Genomic DNA, 24,819 nt, shown 5'->3' with positions numbered 1-24,819 from the left:
TAAAACGCATCGCTGTGTACATGGATTCTTGTCAAATATTTTTTGGTTAAACTTTACATTTTTGATATCTAAATTTTTCGTTTTTGTTTTGGATTTTTAGCTTAAATTGTGTTTTCAAGACGTGGTTTTCGCACTTTTCGGAGACATTTTAGTCCTAAAATTCGAAATGTAGACGAAAAACTGTAGTAATTGGAGTTTCTAGCCGAAAATGTTTGGAGAGATATTTGGCGACCTGAGGGCGCATATAAGAGTAGTTCCGAAAATGTAAATACTTATGGAATAATAATCAGCAAACTACACATACTTTGTTCACATTGAAAAATTACACGAAAAATCTGAACTTCTTGTACAGAAAGTTTCACATTTCCATATCAATGAACAGGAACTTCACACAAAGCAAGAACAAATCGGCAAACGTAAAGCAATATCAATAAACTGACAAGTGTTACGCTGTCTATTTTTAATTAGTTAACATAATAATCATTGCTTACTCAGCAATGAAACCGTTGATCAAACTTCCAGTGATGCAATTATAAACAAGAACTGAGGGTGGTTCTCCTAAAAATCCATCAAGATGCGTACTGACACAGAGAAAAACTGTGTTATTAACGACCACAATTTCACATGTTTGTAATTCAAAAGGAAGGAGAATTCTAGTTCGCACTATTATTGATAACAGCAGCATATACATAGATGCCATCTCTCGCTTTCAAATGTTGCTATATACACCTGCCAAAGTAGCTAAATTCATAAAGAATTTCACTAATGGTAGCTTAAAGTTTAAAAAAAGCAAATTCCTTATTCCATAATAGGTTTTGTTACTCGTCATTTTTTAAACTGAATCTTTATAAAAACATAAATAATGTCCCAATTTTTCTGCGGACCATCAAAACGTTTTCACGGATTACCAACGGTCCGTGGACTAGCGATTGGCGACCGCTGATAAATACAACATAATCATACAAGACCTGACTTACTTTCTATCAAACACAGAAAGATTAAGCATTAAATGACAACATGCGGCAACAGATGTTCCCAGTAAATAGCGGAAAATAACAAATTCCCTTGGTAGTTTTCTCAATATTACCTACTAAAATCATTATTTAAATTATCATTCATTTTTATTATTTAAAGCACTTATTTAAAATTATTCTGAACTTTCAATGCATACTTTTAATAGATGCTTTGGCTAATCTTTGGAATATGATAACAGGTAGTTTGGCAACATTTTGGTAAGGCGATAAAGGTTACTAGCTAGGACTTTAGCAGTGTACATGGAAAAAGTCAAAAGTGTGCGCAATGCCATTTTTGTGCAATTCTGAGTTGTTTTTTTAAGTGAAAATAGGTCGGCGTGTACATGGATACCGTGTATGTGCAATTCTTAAAAACGTGGCAAGCAGATAGCGATTCTGCACTTTCTCCCAATTTTGCACCTAATCTTCGTCATGATTAAGTACTTCTGTTCCATAAAAGTTCTAGCATAAGCGTAATTCGACTAGCAGATTGTTGGGAAAAAATGTTGAGTAAAAAAAAAAATGCCTTTACTTCATGAAAACAAAATGGCGTCCAAACAGAAACTAGCAAGTTGCTGTAGCAGGGTTGGTCACCAAAAAATCGCTAAGTTACCATAATCCAAAGATTAACCGATGCTTTAAACAATGTAATACTACCGTAAAACCACTTTTGCAATTACTACCTTAAAAATGTTTCATTAAAATTAAAAATTTCTAAAAACAACTCGTAAATGTTAATTCACAAGACAGACTAGCAAAAATAAAGTTTCTTAAACCAGATTAATATATCTAGGGCATAAACATTTTACAAACATTTGGTTTTTCAAGATAGGTACTGTCAACTGGTCATGCTAACCGCCACACAAAGGTAAGGATTTAAGGTCGCATAAGTCCATTATAATTATGCAGCAACAAACACTGACGGTTTACAGAAGTTACCGGGTCTCCAGTGGCTGGTGGCAAGGATACATCACAAACTCTTTGTCTGAGGTTACTATAATTGGCTTTTTTTAAAACTTTTTCATGTGAATTTCGAGAAAGATTAGTCTAAAGAAAATTCAGCAAAACCCTAGGAGAGCTCACACCCTTGGCGACAAACTGGTGCAAAATCGCCCACTGCTTTGCATGTTTCTCAAAAATCGCCAACTTGAAAATAACAAGTAAAAGAATGCACAAACTCTGTACTCATCGACTTGTTTTCACTTTAAAGAAAATTAGAGAATTGCACAAACTCGGCATTGTACACTCCCTTGACTTTGTCCATGTACTCATCGATACGCGCCATACAAGTGGCCGCGTCAAGGGTGTGTGGGCTCTGCTAGGGTTCAACCAAAAATCCTTAATAACACGATGTAAACAAACACCAATGGCAAAAAATTATTTGGTAACTACTTCCATTACGTATTAAATTTTTCAACCTTATTACATAGTACTGTATTAATAACCAAATAAAACAAACATGGATTACAAATGTGTTGCATAGTGGAGCATGTAAGGAACTAAAATTTCAAAATTATAGAATCTGGAAAAAAATTTTCAGGCTTACAAATATAACAAATACGAGCAACGTATCATACATTTTTAAATCTTCATATTCTTTAATTAGAATGGTATCTATTACCATATACTGCTGTTTATGATAAGATTAAGAACTTTCGTTGGTGTTAAAATAAAATCTAGTAATTCTGCTGAATACTATTGCTTTTCAAGAAAGAGGAGAATATTTTAATGGTATTATTAAAGTATCTGTAATAAAGGGGGAAAAAGTAGGTTAGGGATAAAAAGTAAGTAAAAGTTAGATTATTATCAATTTATATTAATTTTACGAATTGTGAAATAATATTTGTTCATTTTATAATTTAATAAATATCATGAAAAAGACCACATATTTTTTAAAAAATCTTTTGCATTTGTTTTCCATTATTGCATTTAAGTTTTATTCATTAGTTGATGTGTATTGTGAATACAGCAATGCACACTAGAGCTATCTGCCTAAGGGAAGGGATGCCTTCGTGGAGGACTTTTTAAGGGAAACTGGCTCGTATACATGTTACACATGAGGAAAACCATATTCATTAGTTGAATCAGTATATATAAGATATCGTGTATGTTTTACAAGTAAAATATTATACACAGTATGGATGTATATATGTTACTGTAAAAGCCCGAGGTCTGGTGAAACCTAGCTGTTACCAAAGTAGGTAAAAGTCCAAAATATGCTTTAACATGTCAGCACACGCGGTGGGGTAAAATCCAGCACACGCGTAGTCTTTTCTTAGAAAATAAGAGAAGGTCATACGTGACCTTTCTAGTACTTCATGTACCTTTCAAGATCAAGGTTAGGAAGGGATCGTCCAGAGGAATTTTTCCCCTGTCCTTGGATTTTGTGTTTTCATGGAAGGAATGTGTAATGGGATTGTAGCTACCCTGCGTGTGTACTAACGTTTCACTTCTAGAGAGACACATTCATTGAGATGAGTGCGTACAAGAGAGAACAGTAACGATTGCGGGTTTTCTCGCTAGTGTTGAAACTGATAGCGAAATTGAAGATTCCGATTCTGAGTGCGATAATATTTCTGAAAGTGGCTCACGAAACTGATTCTAACCAGTAATATGATGATTCACATGATTTAGGGAGCATATCTTCTTTGACATTAGATGGTTTTTATGTTTGAAAAGATAGAACAATTTCAAGTAAAAAAATTACACTCGAAAAATGTTCGGACACGGCCGCACAATATAATGACACATTTACCTGGTGTCAAGAAAAGCTTTAGAAATTTGAAAAATAGAACTGAGTGTTTATTGCCAATTTTTGATGAAGATATAATGGAAGATTTGGTGAAATCAGCAAACATTTACATTTCATCAATAAGAAACAAATTCTCTAGAGAACCGGATGCACAAGAGACAAACATAGCTGAATTGAAGGCATTGTTTTTCCTATTATATTACTCGAGTGCTGAGAAGCAAAGATTTGTGGTCAGCTGACAGAAGCGGAATAACTGTTTTTCAAAGAACCACCGATTCCACTTATCTATCCTATCAACCGATTCCACTTCCTGTTGAGGTGTATTAGGTTTGATGACGGCTAGACTTGCACTTATTAGAAATGTTTTTGAAATATTTATCAAAAACATACGAAAAATATATTTTTTATCTGAATATTGTACTATAAACGAAAAATTAGAACCCTTTCGAGAAAGGTGTCAATTCAGATAATATATAAAAAGTAAGCTCTCAAGATATGGAATAAAAACTTTTGCTTTGTGAGATTCTCATACATTTTACAGATATAACCTAGAAATTTAGGCAGGTCAGCAGTCTGTCGGATTATATAGACAATCAAATGTGGCATTGGATGTTGTACAAAGACTTATTGCACCCATAAGTGGCACTGAAAGAAATATAACTATGGACAATTGGTACATGAGCATTCCTTTTGCCAATGAATTATTGAAAAAGCACAAATTGACATGTTTTGATAAATGCCAATGAATTATTGAATGTTGCTAATGAATGTCAATGAATGAATGCCATGTTGCCAATGAATTATTGAAAAAACACAAATTGACATGCTTCGAAAAGATAAGCTTGAAATTTCAGAAGAATTTCTGCCAAATAGAACAGGCTTTTGTACTCTTCGCGTTTTGGGTTTAAAGAATTAACTCTTACTTCGTATGTTCCAAAAAAGAGTAAACTGGTTCTTATTCTATCATCCATGCATGAGGATAATCAAATCGATCCATTGTCTAAAGAGCAGCTCAAGCTTGAAATAATAACTTTCTGCAACTCTACAAAAGGTGATGTTTATACTGTTGATGAGTTATGTGGAACTTAAGTCCGTTTCAAGAAAATGCCACCGCTGGCCTCTAACGGTATTTTTCGGACTAATGGACATTGCAGGTATAAATGCTTTATTATTCATCGATCAAATAATGACAAAGTGAATATGAACTGAAGAGCTTTTCTCAAAGATTTAGCTTTAGAGCTGAGCTTGTAAAAGTACATGTCCTAAAAAGGGCTGTAATTCTATTTCTCTCAAAAGAACTTAAAATTGGAATAAAAAGGTTGGCAGGAATAAAAGTTGCTGCAGACCTTCACCCTAAGAAATTGTTTGTAAAAATATGTTGTCACACTATGTGAGGATTGTTCAAAACGAGATTATTTGAATAATTAAACTCAGGTAGGAGGGGGGAACCTATGTGTTATTTATATTTTTAATATTCGTATTTAGAATCTATTCTTTGATATGAATAATTGTATGGCATTATATTGAGTTTTAAGGGAAAAAACTAGTAAGAATGCAGCCTTTTCATATTCCTCTAGTGCTTTATCAAACCACTCTGCATAATAAACACTTATGTTTAAAAAATACGTACATATGAAAACTAATTTTTCTAATATAAGAAATCATGGTTTAATCCTAGTATCCGGTGCACACGGGATTTGGCTACTTTTGGCGACAATGATGAGCAGTAAAAACGGTTAGTAATTTTGCATAAATTTCGATTTTTATGGCTTACTTTAGGTAACCAATATGAAAATGTTTGTATAACTTAAAGTAAGATTATCTCGAATTAAAAGTGGGAAAAAAGTTTAGTAGAATTCACAAAGCTATGAGTCATTTATACATTAATTTGAAACAAAGAAAATGCATTTTTTTATACTTTGGGGGTTGAACTCCGAAAAACAAACACTGGGGTAAAATTTGTCTCGCGCGTACACTACCGTAGCGCAGTGATGCACGAGTGCTGAAGGGTTAATATGAGAAGTCTAGAATTTAGTATCTTCATATTCAGTTCTTGTAGTTGATACAGGTTACAATCTCGAAATAAATACTGGCATCGCGGGAAACTTTAATAGTTCAATTTCCTTATATAGACAACCATATTTAGGATGAATTTCATCTAAATCGTCATATGAATTATTAGTAACAACGTGGACCAAAACTAAATGAAAATTGTTGTCCGTAAAAACAAATTCACATGTCAACCTCGAAAGCAACGAAAATCAACCAAGTAAAGTCGCAGACAAATATTCTTCTAAATATTTAATAATAGAATCCCCGATTATGAGTATTTTCATCTTTTCAGATTGCCTAGACAAAGATATAACTATAAGATAATTAAAACACAAAATATCAACGCTAATACTACATACCTTCTTATCACGGTCGCACGTACAAACAAAATGGCCCAAAACCGTATTGCTTAAAAAAATTATATTTGGCTAAAGACATTCCTTGATTTGGCTTCATTTTTCAATTTTGGCGGAAATTACGGTAACCTCTTAGTGTTGCCATCGTTCACATGAGACTTGCTAACTTCCGTAAACTCTCAGCGTTTGTCGTTGCATATTTCTCAAACGAGAAAAACACGTCAACGTGGACGATTCTCCACTTTTCCCCCTTTTCTTCGCGCCTAAGCTTGATTTATCGCCCTTCGAGCAGAAAGACGTAAGTGGGTGTAAAACAAGACATCTGTGTCAAGGAGGTTAGAATACATGGAGATGCCCTGCGCGCAGGTCAAGTGAAGCCAAAAAGGGGGGGAAAGCATGCCCTTAGTAGTCGTGGCTTTAGAAAGATTGACGAGCTCTTCAGCCAATGAGGCAGAACCTAGCCACACCCAGTTTCGTAAATTAAAGACCGTGGATTCTTCGCGCGCTTTTTCCTTCACTTTTTCCCGCCATTTCATTTTATTTCTACATTTTCTATCATCTTGTAGACGGCTGCAATATTGTTCCGAGAAGCAATTTTTATTCCTGCCAGAATGTTAAATTCCTGCGTTGCTTTCGGCTGTACAAATAGAAGAATAGCAGGATCCGGTATTACATTTCACAGGTAAATATTCTTTTAACATATATACTATCATTTATTTAATTATACTTTGCTCAAAGTTAGATAAAAATTTGATAAAAAGATTGATAAAAGTTAGATAAAAAGATTGACGAGCTCTTCAGCCAATGAGGCAGAACCTAGCCACACCCAGTTTCGTAAATTAAAGACCGTGGATTCTTCGCGCGCTTTTTCCTTCACTTTTTCCCGCCATTTCATTTTATTTCTACATTTTCTATCATCTTGTAGACGGCTGCAATATTGTTCCGAGAAGCAATTTTTATTCCTGCCAGAATGTTAAATTCCTGCGTTGCTTTCGGCTGTACAAATAGAAGAATAGCAGGATCCGGTATTACATTTCACAGGTAAATATTCTTTTAACATATATACTATCATTTATTTAATTATACTTTGCTCAAAGTTAGATAAAAATTTGATAAAAAGATTGATAAAAGTTAGATAAAAAGATTGACGAGCTCTTCAGCCAATGAGGCAGAACCTAGCCACACCCAGTTTCGTAAATTAAAGACCGTGGATTCTTCGCGCGCTTTTTCCTTCACTTTTTCCCGCCATTTCATTTTATTTCTACATTTTCTATCATCTTGTAGACGGCTGCAATATTGTTCCGAGAAGCAATTTTTATTCCTGCCAGAATGTTAAATTCCTGCGTTGCTTTCGGCTGTACAAATAGAAGAATAGCAGGATCCGGTATTACATTTCACAGGTAAATATTCTTTTAACATATATACTATCATTTATTTAATTATACTTTGCTCAAAGTTAGATAAAAATTTGCTGTGCATGTTTAAAACATATCCAAGGAAACGGCTGCAAGTGCTGATAATTGTATCAATTCTAATGATTATCAGGATATGAGCAATGCTCTTTAATTACCTTTATACTGTAAAATGAATGTTATGTTTTTCTCTGCACCTATATGCAAACAGTCATATATGGAAGCATTATAACTTCCCGCTAGTAATGATTAAGCATTTATATATGCATTTTTCTGAAAAAATTCAAAGCATGTTATTTGGTAATAAATTTATGCTTCTAACTTTTACCTTTTTTTATATATTAGTACTTTTACAGAATCCAGTAATTTAATGCAGGGAAGATATGTGGCTATAGTTGCCTTACATGACCGAAATATAAATATGAGTTATAGTTAATTTGCTCATAATTTCTAAATTATTTATTTTAAAAAATCCAATTTTTGAAATAAATAACAAAAAAGAATGTAACCTTGTTCATACATTTCATAATAAATCGGTTTTCCTAGAACTTTAAAATATAATTTGTATGATTTTATAATATTAAATTATTATTTGAAACCTATAAATAAATCATAGTTAAGTGGAAACAGTACTTTGTCTGCATATGACCAAAATAACTGAGGGTATAGTACAATAATTATAACTGGTTCTTGCACTTGTGTACCATAAATATTTTTATGTACCATATAAAAGAACCACTCTCTTCGGGTTCCCTTTAGTAATATCCATCCTGACAGAAATGTTAATTAAAAATTGTTGAATAATTAATGCACATACACTGCTATTTGCTTAGGAGACAGATGCGTTTGTAGTTTGTAGGCCTTCTTAGAGTAACTGATTCATATTCATATACTATGTGAGATGTTAAGTTTAAATTATGTTGAATTATGTGAGAAGTTAGCATTAAACATTTTGTAAAATTATCCATATTTCAAAAGAATCAATCTTTAAGAATTTGACTATCTTAATTTTCAGAATGTTGAAAATTTTTTCCCTCTTACAGGTTTTAGATCATGATTAAATTTATGATACTCACCAACATAGTTTGCTTTACTGTATTTAGAATGTTTCACCAAAGATTGCTGTTCGAATGATTTTTTGTCGTGGGGCTATATTTCACCCCTCCTAAAGCTACTATTGCTCACCATTGGCTCATTGATAATTGTTGTACTTACGCCAAGATTTAAAACTCAACATCTCACATACTGCATGAATATGAATTACATACCATAAAAAGGGCCTTCCACAAAGGCATCTGTCTCATAAGCAAATAGCTGTGTATGCTTTGCATTAATTAATCAAAAATTTTAATTTATTTATGCACTAAAATTATTTGGTAATTTTATATGCCATTTCTGTATTGCATCATGTACTATATTAATCTATCATGTACTATACTAAAAATTGGATTTTAGATTGTTTTCAAACATTTATTTTTATACTTCTTCAACATATGAATTTTTCTTTTTCAGAATTCCTAAAGATCCAACGTTAAGAGAAGCATGGATTCAGGCAATACGGCGTAAAGATTGGAATCCTTCTGCAAATGCATTTCTCTGTTCTGAACATTTTAAAGAAGAGGATTTCAATAAAAGATACGCTAGCCACCTTGTAACGCTTAAAAAGGGTGTTGTTCCGAGCATCTTTAAAGAATTTCCATCTTATTTGCAGAAAGTTCAAAAGGTATATAAGGATGTGTTTTATTTTTTAATAATATTAAAGCATAATTAACTTAAACACACCAATCAAGTATTAATTTAGAATTCAAACAAAATCACTGATTTTTGTTATTTAAATTCTAAATTAATATTAAAGAATGTTTGTATATGATTTAGTGATATATTATGAACAGTCCTCTTCTAATTAAATAACTGTCTACCACTGGTAAGGCTAGTGCTTCGGTTTCTCACATCTGCTTGCAAATTCAGAAATAAAACCTTTGAGGAATTTTTAATTTTTACTTTCTTTGTGCATTGCGATATTTGGAGGGCAGGGAGGAATTAATAATCTGTTACAAGTTTGTAAAATTTCTTTTAAATATTAAAGTCGACATATAATATTCATTTGATAGCTATTCAAGATTACAAGCTTATTTATTCTTACATCTGTTGCCCACCCAGGAGCGTAGCTAGAGGGGGGCAAGGGGGGACATCTATCCCCGGGCACAGAATCCAAGGGGCGCCAAACTGATGTTACGAAATTTTAGAATTAAATGTTTTCCATCCTTGGCAAGCAGTAGGGGGCGCGAAATCTTCAGTTGTCCTCGGGCGCTGAAAACCCTAGCTACGACTCTGTGCCCACCAGCGGCCGAGCGGTAAAGTCGCTGAATAGTGGTAGTTCAGTCCGAGGTTCGAATCCCACAAACGGGCTGGCTGCATGGGCGTTTTCGTGGTTTTCCCCGTGTGTAATGTGTGTACGAGCCAGTTTCCCTTAGAAAGTCCTCCACGAAGACATCCCTCTCCTTAGGCAGATAGCCCTCAAGGCTTTGCCATAATCACACACACACAGTTCTTACATCTATAGGTTGCTGTGATTTATTATTTTGTTTGCATTGAAATTGTCATGTCATATCCCAGTTTCTGTACATAAATTTTGATTCTTCATCTGTCATCACCATTACTGTCCCACCCCCCTCAGTTTCAAACACTTTCAATAGTATATGTTTGTTCTCTATTCCAGTAAACTGCTTTTACCTTTCAATTTTTTATAAAGTAAGTTTACTCTTCTTTCTTTATCTTAGAAGTGTGCTCTTCAGAGACTTTTTTCGAAAGAATACGAGATTAAATTAGTGGATAAAATAAGCATTTAAAATATATTTTATAGCAAAAGGTTTTTCCCTTATGTTTCATTTTAAAATAAAATTATCATAATTCATTAATTTTACAAAAGAAGACTCTTTGATTCATTCCCCGGGGTGTTCTCCTTCAAAATTGAGATGTGTCTTCTCCATTCTCTTGGATGTAAAATCAGTTCCCCGCTCTAACATTGAAAAGCATTTCTGGTGACGAGTCCCTCAATGGCTGATATATATTGGTAATCCAAAACTTCGTATTTAGCAAAATGTTTTAATTTATTGTAGCAACTAATTTTCATTAATATATTTCTCTCTGAATGCATGGATTCAGATTTTTTTTTAAATCAGTGTGAAACTCTATGTTATTAAAAGATTTTTAAAAATAATTTAATTTTTGAGAGGCCAAAAATTTTTTAAAACTGCATTCAAATAATCAATGTCCTACTGTGTAACTGATAAATGAACATATATATATTTTTAATACTTAATATTTGTAGATTTCCCTCTTTATACTGCAAAAGGAATAATGTATGTTACAAATAAAAAAATATTAAAATTACAGAAATTGTTAAGGCATTAGCTTTAAGCGCTTTGTCATAGCGATTAGCGCAATCATTACTTCTGCGAATATAAGAACATAAATGTAGAACATCACCTCCAATGTGATTATTAATTATCTCAAGAGACGATTCACTGTATATATTTAGATCAATAAGATGTTAAATAAGCTGTTCTAATGTACGTAAGTATTTCAGCGCTAATTTTTTTTTTTTTTTTTTTCTCCCACAGACTAAGAAAGTTCCATTTAAGAGACCTGCTCCTGCCAACTCAGAAACTAGAGAATTCATAGCTGATGAAACATGCAGTAATACAGAAGATTCTCCTGTAAAAAAAACGTTGAAAGTAAAACTGACGAAAACTTCTTTGCAACTCAAGAAGGCAAAAATTCAAGTTAAAGGGCTGCAACAAACAAAACGACGCTTACAAAAGCGATTGCTTTCGTATAAAAATATTCTACTCGAATTGAAAAATAAAAATTTAATTATAGATGAGTACTATGAACTTTTGAATAACATTCCAGAAATTTCCAAAGAAATTAATTTACGTCTTAAGAAAAAACATAACAAATACTCCCCCCAACTTCGTTCTTTTGCATTAACTTTAAATTTCTTGTCACCCAAAGCATACTGTTACGTCAGAAAGCAATTTGACACTGGGTTACCACATCCACGTACCATTTCTAAATGGTATGAAAGTTTAGATGCATCACCAGGATTCTGCAAAGAAGCTTTAGCAGCTTTGAAAGCAAAAAGTTCAACAAGTCAATATCCAGTATTTTGTTCATTAATTGTTGACGAAATGGCAATTCGACAACATGTAGAATGGAATGGTGAACGGTATGTTGGATATATTGATATTGGAACACATTTAGATGGTGACGAAAGGTCTGTTGCAAAAGAAGTTTTTGTACTATTGGTAAATTGTATTAATAGTAACTGGAAGCTTCCAGTAGGCTACTTTTTTACAGCTGGATTAAGTGGAGAGCAGCGTGCATCAGTTATTCTTAATTGCTTAAGATGGTTAAGTGAAGCAAATGTTAATATTGTTAGTCTGACATGTGATGGTGCCGTTTCAAATTTCTCAATGATGAAAAATCTAGGCTGCAGTTTTGAATTGGATGATTTTAAAACTTTCTTCCTCCATCCCACAACACAGCAACCCATATATTTCTTCCTGGATCCTTGCCATGCTTTAAAATTGGTAAGAAATACTTTTGGGGACAAAGGTGTTCTAATTGACTATGAACATAAAATAATTCAGTGGGAACACATAGTTAATTTAAATAAATTACAAGAAGAAGAGGGCCTTCATTTGGCAAATAAATTGAAACGGCACCATGTATTTTGGAAAAAACAACCAATGAAAGTAAATTTAGCTGCACAACTTTTTAGTGATTCAGTAGGTGATGCTCTGCAGTTTTGTTTAGAAAAAGAAATTCATGGCTTTCAAGATGCATCAGGCACAATACGATTCATCAAATTATTTAATAGGCTATTCGATATTTTAAATTCCAGAAGTATTCACCAGGCTTCCTATAAAAAAGCAATGTGCACTGAAAATTATTCCACTATTTTACAATTCTTCAGCGAAGCAAAGTTTTACATTGAAAACCTTTCTGGAAGAGAGAAAACACCTCTAGTACTTAGCAACAGAAAAACAGGTTTTTTAGGATTTTTAATCTGTATTGAAAGTAGCAAGGGAGTGTTCGAAAAATTAGTAAAGAAAGAAGAACTGAAGTATATACCATTGTACAAATTTAATCAAGATAACATATAGATAACTTCTGTTTGGGTATATAAGATCAAAATTTGGCTGCAATAATAATCCAACTTGCAGGCAATTCATTTCTGCTTTAAAAAAAATTCTTGTTCATCAAGAACTAGAAATTAATAAAAATGGAAATTGCTCAGCAATAGAAAACTATAAAATCCTTGTATGTTCTTCACAGAAAAATCCAACAGAAGGCATAAATAAAAGTAGCCGAAGAAATTTCATATTAGAAAATGAAGAAACAACTCATAATGATAATATATTGGCTGAACATGATTACTGTCTTTCTTTATATTTCCGGCCTAGTGAATATTTAGAAGAAACTATTGCATATATTGCGGGTTTTATTGTTCGGAAAACAGAACAAACAATTTTCTGCTCTAAATGCATTGAAGCACTTTATTCATCAGAAAAAAATTGGAAATTGATAGATATAAAATCTAGCGGAGGACTTATATTTCCTTCTTGGGATACCATTAAAATATGTAAAGAGACTGAGATACTTTTCAGAAGATATTTGAATATGTATCCTCTGTCAGAAATTAATACTTCTAAAGTCGAAACTATAATTACAGATGTTTTAATTAAATGTCTTGATGTAAACATCTTTGAAAGTTTAAAAAATCATGCTCTGGATACTGAACCCGAGCATAATCATCTATTCTATTTAGTCAAATGCATTGCTATGCATTACATAAATATACGGCTTCATTATGAAGCAAAACAGAACACCCTTTTTCTACACAAACAGAAAATACGACAGAAATTCACAAAACTGGTATTGTTTAAAGGGCAGTAAGCAAATTACCAACTGCATTGAGATTTTCTTTGAGTAATTTACAGTTTTTATATTCAGATGGAATTTGTCTGCATTCTGTTTCACAAACAGAGCTTGTTATGTCTTGAATGAACTGCTCATTAATTGAAGTTATGATGTAATATACCATACTTTTATTTGTTTTATTTATATATGTAATTTATGTAATTTTATTTATGTATGTAATTTATTTTATTTTGTAAAATTTTATTTATATATATCTATGCAATTCACTTTATCATTTCTATAAATTATTGTAGCTTCATTAACGACACAGATATTTCTTCCTTGAAAACTTATATAGTTATATCCTGTTATTTTTTATAAAATAATATTATGTTATCAGCTAACTAGTAGTTACATATATATTTCATTTGTGCAATGCTTATAGTAAATTAGAATTTTACTATTGAATAAATTACTTTTCATGCACACAAAATTTTCATGAACTGAGATAACCTGATTATTTAATGATAGAAATATTGCGTAACTTGTATATTCTATAACTTGCATGTCTTGTATATTTTATAATACAAAATAATGTTTGTATTTGCATATTTTATAGTTTTTATACATGATTTTTTCTTATGGAACTCTACATGTTAAATAAACTTTTTTTTTTTTTGAATAAAATAAAAATGCTTATGATTAATTTTTTATTTTTGAACAAATCAGCACCAGTCAATCTTTAACAGTGAAATCTTAATGTAAAAGTAGGCAAAGTGCTATTAAAATTCCTAATACATATGTGAAATAAATATCATTTGACTTATATATGTATGAAATAAATGTAAAAACTAGATTGAACTTCCTAGCAAAAATTGAAAGATAAAATGAACTAATCATAGTTTACAAATTGAATTACTCTGAAATGCAGAGGAAAAATATATGTACAAAGGGACTGATTCCCTTAAAATGAGTTAAATGAGAAATGCATTATGTAATTACATGCTGTCATTAATGAATGCTAGCAATAAAGGTATTGTGAAAATAAATAAATAAATACTCAAATCATTAATTGATTATATTTTAGTTATTCTAAATATATACAAGTATAATTCTCAATTTTCCATGTTAGAAATACTACTTACGTTTTGAAAAATATTAAATTGCATGAACAATGATAAAAAATAATATTTAAATTCTGCATTGTTATTTTTAAAACTCCCACAAATTTCACCCCAAATTAAATCCTGTTATTAAATATTTACTTGCACAGAAAATAAAATTAAATACATAAAATATGACTTGTAATATAATATGATCACACCTTTAAAATAACGCGTTTTCTTTTCCACGATGAGCTGACCACTCCCCCTTCCCTTGTTTACTTACCGTTTTGCTTTTACAACTCAGTTAATTACGAGTATAATACTCAAACCATTAATTGAAGAAAAATCTGAGAATTATAGATGTTTCTTCGCGCACGTCACACCGAGAAAATACTCAAAACTCTTTGCTGATGGCTTTTCAAACGCACATTTCAATTATTCTACTTATTTATGCATGTTAAAAAAACATTCTTTTATATTGAAATGAAATCCGAAATGTAGACATTATTTCAATGTAACCATTCAGTACCTTATAACCCTCTCACGTCTTCACATAAGAAATCAGAAAACACACTCAAAACTTCAAACAAGCTGATGTTTAACCTCACTTCACGTAGTAAGGGCAGCGTTTTCTTGCCCTCACGAGGCGTGGCTTATTTGCTTCCCCCGGCTTCACTCTCCTCGTATTGCGACAGCAGAGACGCCATCTCCATGTATTCTAACCTCCTTGATCTGTGTACTTCGACTGTTCGTAAGGTTATCGAGTCAGCAGTCGATAAAATGCTTTTTAAAGTATTTAATGTGAAAATTTATGTAATAAATCATATCCGTTATCACAGTTATAAAAAAGGTAAGCTATTCAATACGTTATAGATGCAATCTATGCACTTCACACGCTATATTTAATAATCTGTGTCGATAAAGCCACACGGAATTCTTATTTCCTGCAATAGTTAATAGCAGCAGGGTAGTTAATTTTGTTGTTAGGTTATTATTCGGCAATACAAGATGGAACATCTGAGTTATTTTTTAACATTATTCCTATAATTAACGTAAAAACATCCTTAATTAAAATGCAGTTTGGGGAAAACCGTAATTATAAAAAATGTTATATATATAAGCTGTGTCGCCGTGTCTACAAAAGTCCTCACCCGGCCAGTATTTTCGCAACCTCTGGTCGTAGACATATACGTTCAGCTACGTGACACGAAGATTCATATTTTCTTATTTTAATAAGGTTAATTTTGTATTGCCGTTCGACTCTTGTGCATGAGAATGAGATGTTACATTTTAAAATCTGGTGATCGTATTAAAAGGCCGTACACAAATTGAAGAGCGAAATAATTGCCTTTGTACGTAACTATCGTTTAGAAAATGTTTTCTGATGCTGAGAGATTAAGTGATGAACAATTCTATGCAGATTATTATAAATAATAATTATCAATATGATATTTTTTCAAAATGAGAGATCTTATACACAGAATCTTACAGAGTTCCTGTTCTAGAAAACAGTGGCAGGCTTCAGCATAGCAAACTTATAATATTATTTGCATGAATTCAAAATGAAAAATATTTGTGGGTTTTCATCCGCAGAGAACCCGTTGACGCCGTTGCATTTTTATACTCGCCAAGGTCGCGGTTCATCGATGATGAGCCGAGCCGTAAGCGTGATATTTTTAAAATGTGATTTTTAAAAAAAGCGTGATATTTTTAAAATTAGTGTTTAGTGCATGTAAATTCAAGTTAGCAGATAAAACAATATACTAAGCATATGGTAGTAAAAATTCACAGATAATAAGCATGTAAGTGTAAAACTAACCAGTTAAACGGGATATACGAAAATAAATTTGTATTAAATTCAAGTTAGCACAGAAAAGAATATATTATTAAGCATAAGACAATATATAAGCATTTATAACGGAAATAAAAATTCATTTAAAAAATATAAATTAGTATTAATATACTGAAATTTACCGGTTAAACGGGATATACGAAAAAAATTTCTCATAAATTCCAGTTAACACAGAAAACAATATATTCCTTACACCAGCAGTGGTTTGCTAATTTTGATGACCACGCTCATGCATCAAACTATTCTGTCATCTTAGATAATCAATAATATTTTTTTTTAATTTCAATTTCATCATCTATTTATGTCACACCTGCCATCATCTGAAAGATTATTGTTAGAAAAGCATTAACAATATATTATCTTGTTAAAATTTTACGCCATAAAAATTGACTTATTCTCATAATTTTAGATGACATTAACCAATAATACAAATAAAAGCATTACTTAATTATTTAAAATGCACATGCGCATTTTGCATACCATTTCTAACAAAATTATAGATTAAAGTTATCTATGTAGTGTGATGTAGATCTACCTCCTCATGGTGCACTCTGGAAATGCTTTGCTGCTAAATGATCTACAGTTTTGGCATGCAGCCTTCCTACTCCTCATCTATGAATTCTGGAGAAGAAATTGACAGAGACCACATGCTTCGATGTGGAACTTTTCGTGGTGTTACAGAAGTGTCGAGATACTGAGAGGCAAGAGTGCTCCTTAGGCAATGACTTCAGTCTTTTTGTTAGATTTTAGTTCTTTGTAACTTTTTGCTTAGCCATTGGAAATAATAATAATTAAAAGAAAAGTTATTAGTAAATCACAAAACGGTATCATTGAATAATCTTTAGGAGAGGAAAAGTCAACCTCAAATTATTGATTTACTAGTTCCTATTTTTCAAATAAAATTGACATCAAATGTTGCAAATTGATAAATTTTTTATATGAAAGTCTATTTGTGTTTTAATTTTTATGATGAGTACAAAAGTTTTCTAAATATAAGTGAAGGGAACCAGAGAAACATGTAAAAAGTTAGATTTTGTATTTTATATAAAACTGATTTCTTTAAATTTTAAAATTCCACAACAGAAATCTTTATGTCATTTTTATAACCGAAAGTATATGCCTACAACGAACAATTGTGAAAATAAAAGTCGTATAAGCATTTTGTGGGTTTAAAATATTGAAATATGAATATGTAAGTTTATATTCGGGCTGACTTCCATTGTTTCTTGCTGCTCCAGTTTTCTGGAGACAGTATAGGGAAATATAATCATATATTTATTTTTCTCTAAAACTATGTAAAAATTATGGAAAAAGTACGTATAGAAAATTTTTAACATAATGATTATTTAATTAAGAAAACATAAAATGTATGTTATTTTTTCATTAGGGGTAAGATTGTCGTATAACCAAAGGTTTGAAATAAAACATAATGTTGAATTAATTTTTGCCTGTCTATGCAATAAAGCTGTCATACAGTTCAGTTCTTAGGTGAGCAACTTATTGTGTGGTTTCTGTAAAGTATTTTCTCTGCAGTGTAAATTTCAGTCAGTTTTTTTTTTTTTTTTTTTTTTTTTTTCCGAAATCATCAATGAAGGATCCATAGATCAAAATAAATAAATCTTGTGCGCTTTATCAAATTAAATACCTAACACAACTTATGAAACAGATTATCTGCATAAAGTTTTTATTTATTTATTTATTCTTTAGCATGTATGACTAAATACCAAATAGCTTTTTATGGCATGATTTTCATGGAAGGCTTTTCTACAGAAATATGTAGGTGTTTAATTCAATGTGGATGTAGCTAAATTACTTCTTTAGCAAAAAAGTTTGTTTCTGTTAAAAGGCATTTTAAAATAAAATTTAGGCTGTCATTTATTCAGCTAAAGAGATGAAAATATTTTAATTTTAGCTTTTTTAAGCTTTTCATATTGCACATTAATGACTGGTGGCAGTTAAAATTAAGAGAACATTAATTTGTATGTAACATAATTTGTGGATAATTATATACATATTATATCTTTTTATACATGTATATATTAATGCATGAAACCTGTTTTGTTATCACTTAATAGGTAGTTAATAATTCTTCAGCAGAAATAATGGAAGTTGGTAAAGATTTTGGAAGTATACAAGGAATGAAACAACAGCAATTTGAGGTATGACATTTTTATAAACCACCTGCCTCAAAGTATTTACTGTTGTCTAAATTCTTTTTAAGCAGGGTTCGTAGCGGTCCTTACAAGTGCTTATAAATCCTTATATTTGAAAATAAAATATAAAAGACCTTATAGGTGCTTACTTTTTCTCTAAAGCACTTATTTTTTTGTTTTTAGTGCTTATTTTTTGCTTTTAGTGCTTTTTTTCTAAACGAACGCATACTTTTTACCCGTACCAAAGCCGAAACTAAATAAACAACTTTTCTTCCTTATATGGAACGTCAGATGGTGAATCATACTCCCAGAAATAGCTTTTTGCCCCTTTCTCTGCATTAACATAACCTTTGGTGTGGGCGAGTACAGACAGGTGCACGTTGTTCTACTGGTCAAAGAATTGCGAAAGCGGTAGAAAATTCCGATACGTTCCGTATTCTTTTGCTCCCAACCAATACTACACACATTTGAATTTCTATCAAGATATTAATAATTTACATTCTTGATCCACATGGTCAGTTCATATTCACATTTATTATGATCGGAATACTTGTATTATGATCATATCTATGAATGTTTTTAATATATTTGCAGTAACTGCTGAAGTATAGATAAACTTCAAAAATGGATAAGCGTGTTTTAACGCAGATTAGTTTTCTAAGGAATAATATTTGGAAGGGCATAAATAAATTGAAAGTAATCAAATAATCAAAATAATTTTTTTTTTTTGGCCAATTCATTATACAGTATGGAAGTTGGGGGTTCTCCCCTTTCTCCGCAAAATCTCGAATATTGAAATTACAGTTCGCAGCAAAGCAGACAATGAACATTTTTTTGGGGGGGGGTCACTTTCCAACCTGTATTGAATCGGACTATAAGTTCTGCGGTCTGCCAACCCAGGCAAAGAATGATTCTGTTCCGGAAATTTAACACAGTCTGTTAAAAATCAGAATGAAAAACACCTGATTGGTAAATCTATTAATCAATATGAGTATGGCACGCGACATGTCCTGCTCAATGATAAATATGCCACATAAGCGCATGACGGTGCGAACCATATGAAGAGCAAAGATGCATTTTCCTTTATTTAGTTATTTATTCTCCGAATACCGGCAGCTGTTGATTCCTATTACGTAATAACGTTTGCGATATTTTGCAGAGATAAAAGTTTTACTGTGCTTGCTAAGCAGATTATTTTTCAGTTCTATTGGGCTATTTTTTATATGATGCACATATTGAAATGTCGAAAGCATTATTTAGCTAAAAAATCTAAAGAACTGCTACAATCTACCTCCTTTCCTCTTTTACCAGTTATGCTCGACTATCCGGAATTTTCAGATATTCGGCAATTTCCGAGTATGCCAGTTAGTTAAGCTTTTACTGTTAAAGGATGTCTGCATGAAGCAATTTCCCGTCTTCTGATTTCAGAAAAGTTCCTTTTTTTTTACTTATTTTTACTTAAATTACTTTGCTTGCAATATCTGTTAAGAAAAAACGGTACTTTTCCGTTTCGCCGGCGCAAATCTCGCCAAGCAGACTTTATTGGCGACAACATACAGTATACACATAAAAAATATTAAAAAAATGTTAGTTCTAAGAATTCTTTTTTTGAAGGCATAAACATTTTAATATCGCTTAAAATTATATAAAAAGCCAATAAATAAAGGCAATAAATTTGTAAAAAGACGTTAATTTAAGAATTTACTATGCTTTCATGGTTCAACATCGTGATTCGCCGGTTCATATTACGTGACCCCAAGCGATCTCATCTCACGTAAACTACTCTACAAAAATCTAATGCTCTCAGTAATTATCTACATTAATTTCAAGTTAAATCTTAATTTCGAACACAAGTTTAAATGCAAGAAATATTTCAATTCGTACGAATAGCTTACTCAGAAATTATGTAATACTGCAGTGCTTTACTTCTCTAATGCATTCTCATTAGAATTGATGAATTTAACCCTACCTTTTCTATATTTTCGGCTCCGGGTAAGCGCTGTGATTGTATCCTAATTGACTTAATTACCAAAAATGGCCTTAGACATAAACCTGAACTATCTGATAAAAATTCTATATAATTATATGCCAGTATTGAAAGAAACAATCAATCTGATAAGAAAAAGCTGCGACTTGTTTTCAAAATGAGGCGTAAAAGGTTACCAGCGAGAATATTCCGTTTGGCATCGGTTGTACCATTATTGGTGACTTTATCGCTTGCGGCGGCAAAACGGAAAAGTACCGAAAAAACTATTATGCAATAAAAATTTAGAAAATGTTCAGAATTTTGATTTAAGTTAAATTATTTAAATATTAATATGAGTGGAAAAATAAATTGTATTTATTTTTAGGTGCCAAGCGAATATAATAAATATGGCTTATTATTATTTATTTTCTCTATTTTGAACTGAAATTCCATCATTAAATCTTGTAATATAATTTAGTTCTGCATAGTTTTTTTTCCCTTTCATTGTAAACTAGTTCTGTAAATTTAACTGTTATTTAAAATAAAAAAAGAGAGAGTGAGAGAGAATGTAATTGTTTTCCATGGTTGAGTAATGCTCATTCTCTCTTAATAAATACTGAATTTCTCATATTTTAAATGTAAGTCTAATTTTTAAGGTTATGCAGTTGTGTATAATGTAATTAGATAGGTGCTATTTATTTTTTCTTAAAATGTGCTTGAAAAGTGCTTATAGGTACTTATTTTGGTTGATCTTTACATTATGGTAACTTGGCGTTTTTTTGGCTAAAATTTGGCGACCAACTCTCCTACAGCAACCCTCTATTTTTTTTTCCCGCCGACATTTTGTCTTCACAAAGTAAAGACATGTTTCTTTTCTTTTTATCTACTGAACACTTCTTCCAACAATCTACTAGCCGAATTACACTTATGCTAGAAATTTTATCTAACAAAACTGCTTAATCATGACAAATATTCACTGCAAAATTGGGAAAAAGTGCACAATACCATACTCCTTACGCGTTTTTCAAAATAACACATACACATAAACCATGTACACGCCGACTTATTTTTACTTAAAAAAACATCCCAGAATTGCACAAAAATGGCATTGCGCACACTCTTCACTATATCCATGTACACTGTTTTTTTTTCATAAATTAGAAAAATTTCACGAAAATACATGACAATTTTCTCAATCTTTAAACCCGGTAAAAAGAACATATATGAAATTACCTGATCGCGAAAAAGTATTTACCCTTTCCAAATATGAACATTTCCACATATAAAATAAATAAAATATCCAAAAACCTCTAAATCATCTATTACATTATACACGTCACCAACGAATTCATACCGCAAGCATTACAAATACTTAGTATCAAAAATTTAAATTATTTCCATGCACGTTTACTTCAACTTAAACGTGTACCAAACTCCTACAAACATAAAATTCACAAAATAACTATCATTTAATTAAAATATAATTAAATTCAAAAACACTACTTAAAATATAAATGAGCACATACATTAAATTAATACATACATAAATACCCATTTCGAATTCACTTTAGTTACAGCCATGGGATCCAAAAATTCACGAACACTGTTTCACACAACACAGCATAAAGCCAAATACAAAATTTCCAGATTTTTTCCCGATTTCCCCCCTTTTCCGATTAAAGAACCGTAATTCGTCCAATAATATCACATGACATATCCCATGATCTGTAATTTCCCTCACACAAAATAATGCGTAATCGGAACTGAGTACTGCTCACATTATTACCAAAGTCCCAGGTAGTAACCTTTATCGCCTCCAAAATGTCGCCAAACCACCAGTTACCATATTGTAAAGATCAACCCTTATTTTTTTAACTAAAATGTGGCTACGAACCCTGTTAAAGTTTTTGTATATTCACAACTTTTAGAGTTCTACACAAAATGTCATAATTCATTATGCTTATAATTTTACATTTATTTGGATTTCATAAATGAACTACAAATAACTGCGTCATTTTAATTTTATAGTTAATATTTTATCTCATTACAGGATACACATGCATTAATTCATCTGGTTTTAATTTATTTCAAAACAAAGGTTTTGTTTCATTTTTCAGTAGAAATATTGATTGAAATCTGTGTGATATGTTTCTTAAAATTTTGTTTCTGTTATAAGTTCTAAATATTTTGAATAAAATAAAAAGATGGATGCAATCAATTTTCATTAGGTGACCAGGTATAAACAGAAAAAAATAATTCATCGTGAATATGTCTCATATCTACTGAAAACCATTCAATGGTTAAGTAGTTAAAAGCCATTACTACCAAATTCTTCCATAGTTCTATTTGTAGCAATTGATCATTCTGGCTTCATGAGTTTTTTTTTTTTTTTTATGTTTTTCTGCTGTGCGACATAAATATGAACAAGTTTCTCACACGAGTTTTTTGTAAAGTCCACTTTCTCATGAGACAGGTAGCTGTAATGTGTCAAATAATCACTCTTGCTGATTAATTTATAGTAAAATTTGAGATAAAAGGATAATAAAGTTCATCAGTGTTTTGATTGCATAAGTCATAAAACATGCCATTAAATAATGGTTCGTTAACTGATTCTGGGTCAGAATAGCCTTACATTTCAAACATATATGTAAGTCTAGATATTTTTTTATATAAACATACAAATGTAATTTGTTTGATATATTGAAAAAAAAATCTTTATTTGAAGTAAAAATTTTTATGTGGTTGAATACATTAATTGTTATAAATACAGTCAAAAGTCGTTAATCCGGACTCGTCGGGACTTCGGCGATTCCGGATTATCGATTTTTCCGGATTATAGATCATCAGTTTAAATCTGATAAGATGGCATGCAGAAATTATAAAATTAAAAATATGAAACCGTAATTTATTAAATAAAGAATAATTATGATCTAAAGGGTATCAAAATTTACAAAAAAAAAAAAAAGCTTAATATTTATTTGTTTACTTTATTAAACATTTCTTTCAATGTAAGTTGTTTAAGTTGCTTCATTTTTTATGTGATAATACATTCTCTTTAATTCTTTAAACAGACATAATTTCTTGTTCAGTTACAAAGTTCCGCTGTTCAAGTCCTATAATTGCTGTGTCGAGAATACCGACCAATTTGTCAACTGAAATTTTTTCGTTTTCAATAACCTCTCTCACTTTCTTCGCTATCGGAAGCAAAGTATAATGACAAGGAATTTGATTTAAATCATATCAAAATACATTTAATAAGGAACTATAAGCCAAATAAAATAAAAACATCTGCCCTGAAGATAAGGTTAGTGCTGACAGATCAACTTCCAATTCATTGCGCGGCGTTAAAGATAAAACATACTTTCGCTTTGTAGATCATTTACATATTAATAAATATATATTAGAAATTCTATTTGACATAATCGAAAGTTCAAGATTTCTTTTATAAAATTGCTTTAACAGTCTGCAAAAAATAATAAGCCGGATCCAATTCGAAGATTAAGGAACAATGCAATGTGCAACATTAACTGAAATAGATAATTAAATAATTTTAGCTTAGCTTTTACTGTCCGTTATACATTAAACGTGCACTCGTAAACGTATTTTGCGCACGCGCACAAGCATATTCTCAGCCGTAAAGCCCTTACGCGCATGCGTCAACGCGACACATGCGCAGAAAGTTTGAAGCTTTGAGGTCCGGATTATGGCTGTCCGAATTAACGACTTTTGACTGTAATTGGAATTATTCTTATATGCACCCTCAGGTCGCCAAATTTCTCGCCAAACATTTTTGGCAAGAAACTCCACACCGCCATATTACTACCTAAATTTTTTGTCTACATTTCGAGTTTTAAGCCTAAAAAGTCTCCAAAAATGCAGTTTTTGCACATGCAAAAACCACGTTTTAAAGGCACAATTTAAGCTAAAAATCTGAAACAAAAACAAAAAATTTAGATAGCAAAAACGTAAAGTTTCTAACCAAAAATATTTGACAAGAATCCATGTACACAGCGATAATGTTTTAACTTAAAAAAACATCTACGAATTGCACATTCTGGGAAGTGAAGGAATCTATGAATGGTGCATACCTCGTTTCAATAAATTAACATAACAACAATAAATTTCAAAGAATACCATGTACACAGCTTTCTGTTTAAACTTCTACGAATTGCGCAACATCTACGAATAAAAAAAAATCTACTAATTGCACAATCTAGGCGTTGCGCACA

The 24,819-nt window shown here is 31.4% G+C and overlaps 1 protein-coding gene across 3 annotated transcripts in view; it reads left to right on the top strand.

Annotated features, from left to right (window-relative positions):
- The first annotated feature begins 15,315 nt into the window (after positions 1-15,315).
- The window catches only part of LOC118200035 (AFG1-like ATPase), a 57,977-nt gene continuing 48,473 nt past the window's right edge, over positions 15,316-24,819 (top strand). For 2 of the 3 annotated variants that reach the window (XM_035371954.2, XM_035371953.2), the window contains exon 1: positions 15,317-15,469. In XM_035371954.2, the coding sequence (XP_035227845.1) occupies positions 15,331-15,469 (139 nt within the window). In that variant the 5' untranslated portion in view covers positions 15,317-15,330. Of the gene's footprint in view, positions 15,470-24,819 lie in introns of all 3 variants that reach the window. The other variant, XR_004760017.2, reaches the window with a different exon arrangement.

The sequence above is a fragment of the Stegodyphus dumicola genome, chromosome 1, assembly GCF_044657685.1.
Source record: "Stegodyphus dumicola isolate Sdum_Otavi_A_Nest chromosome 1, ASM4465768v1".
NCBI lineage: Eukaryota > Metazoa > Arthropoda > Arachnida > Araneae > Eresidae > Stegodyphus > Stegodyphus dumicola.
The sequence above is the reverse complement of the archived record's forward strand: the minus strand, read 5'-3'. Positions and strand labels throughout refer to the sequence as shown.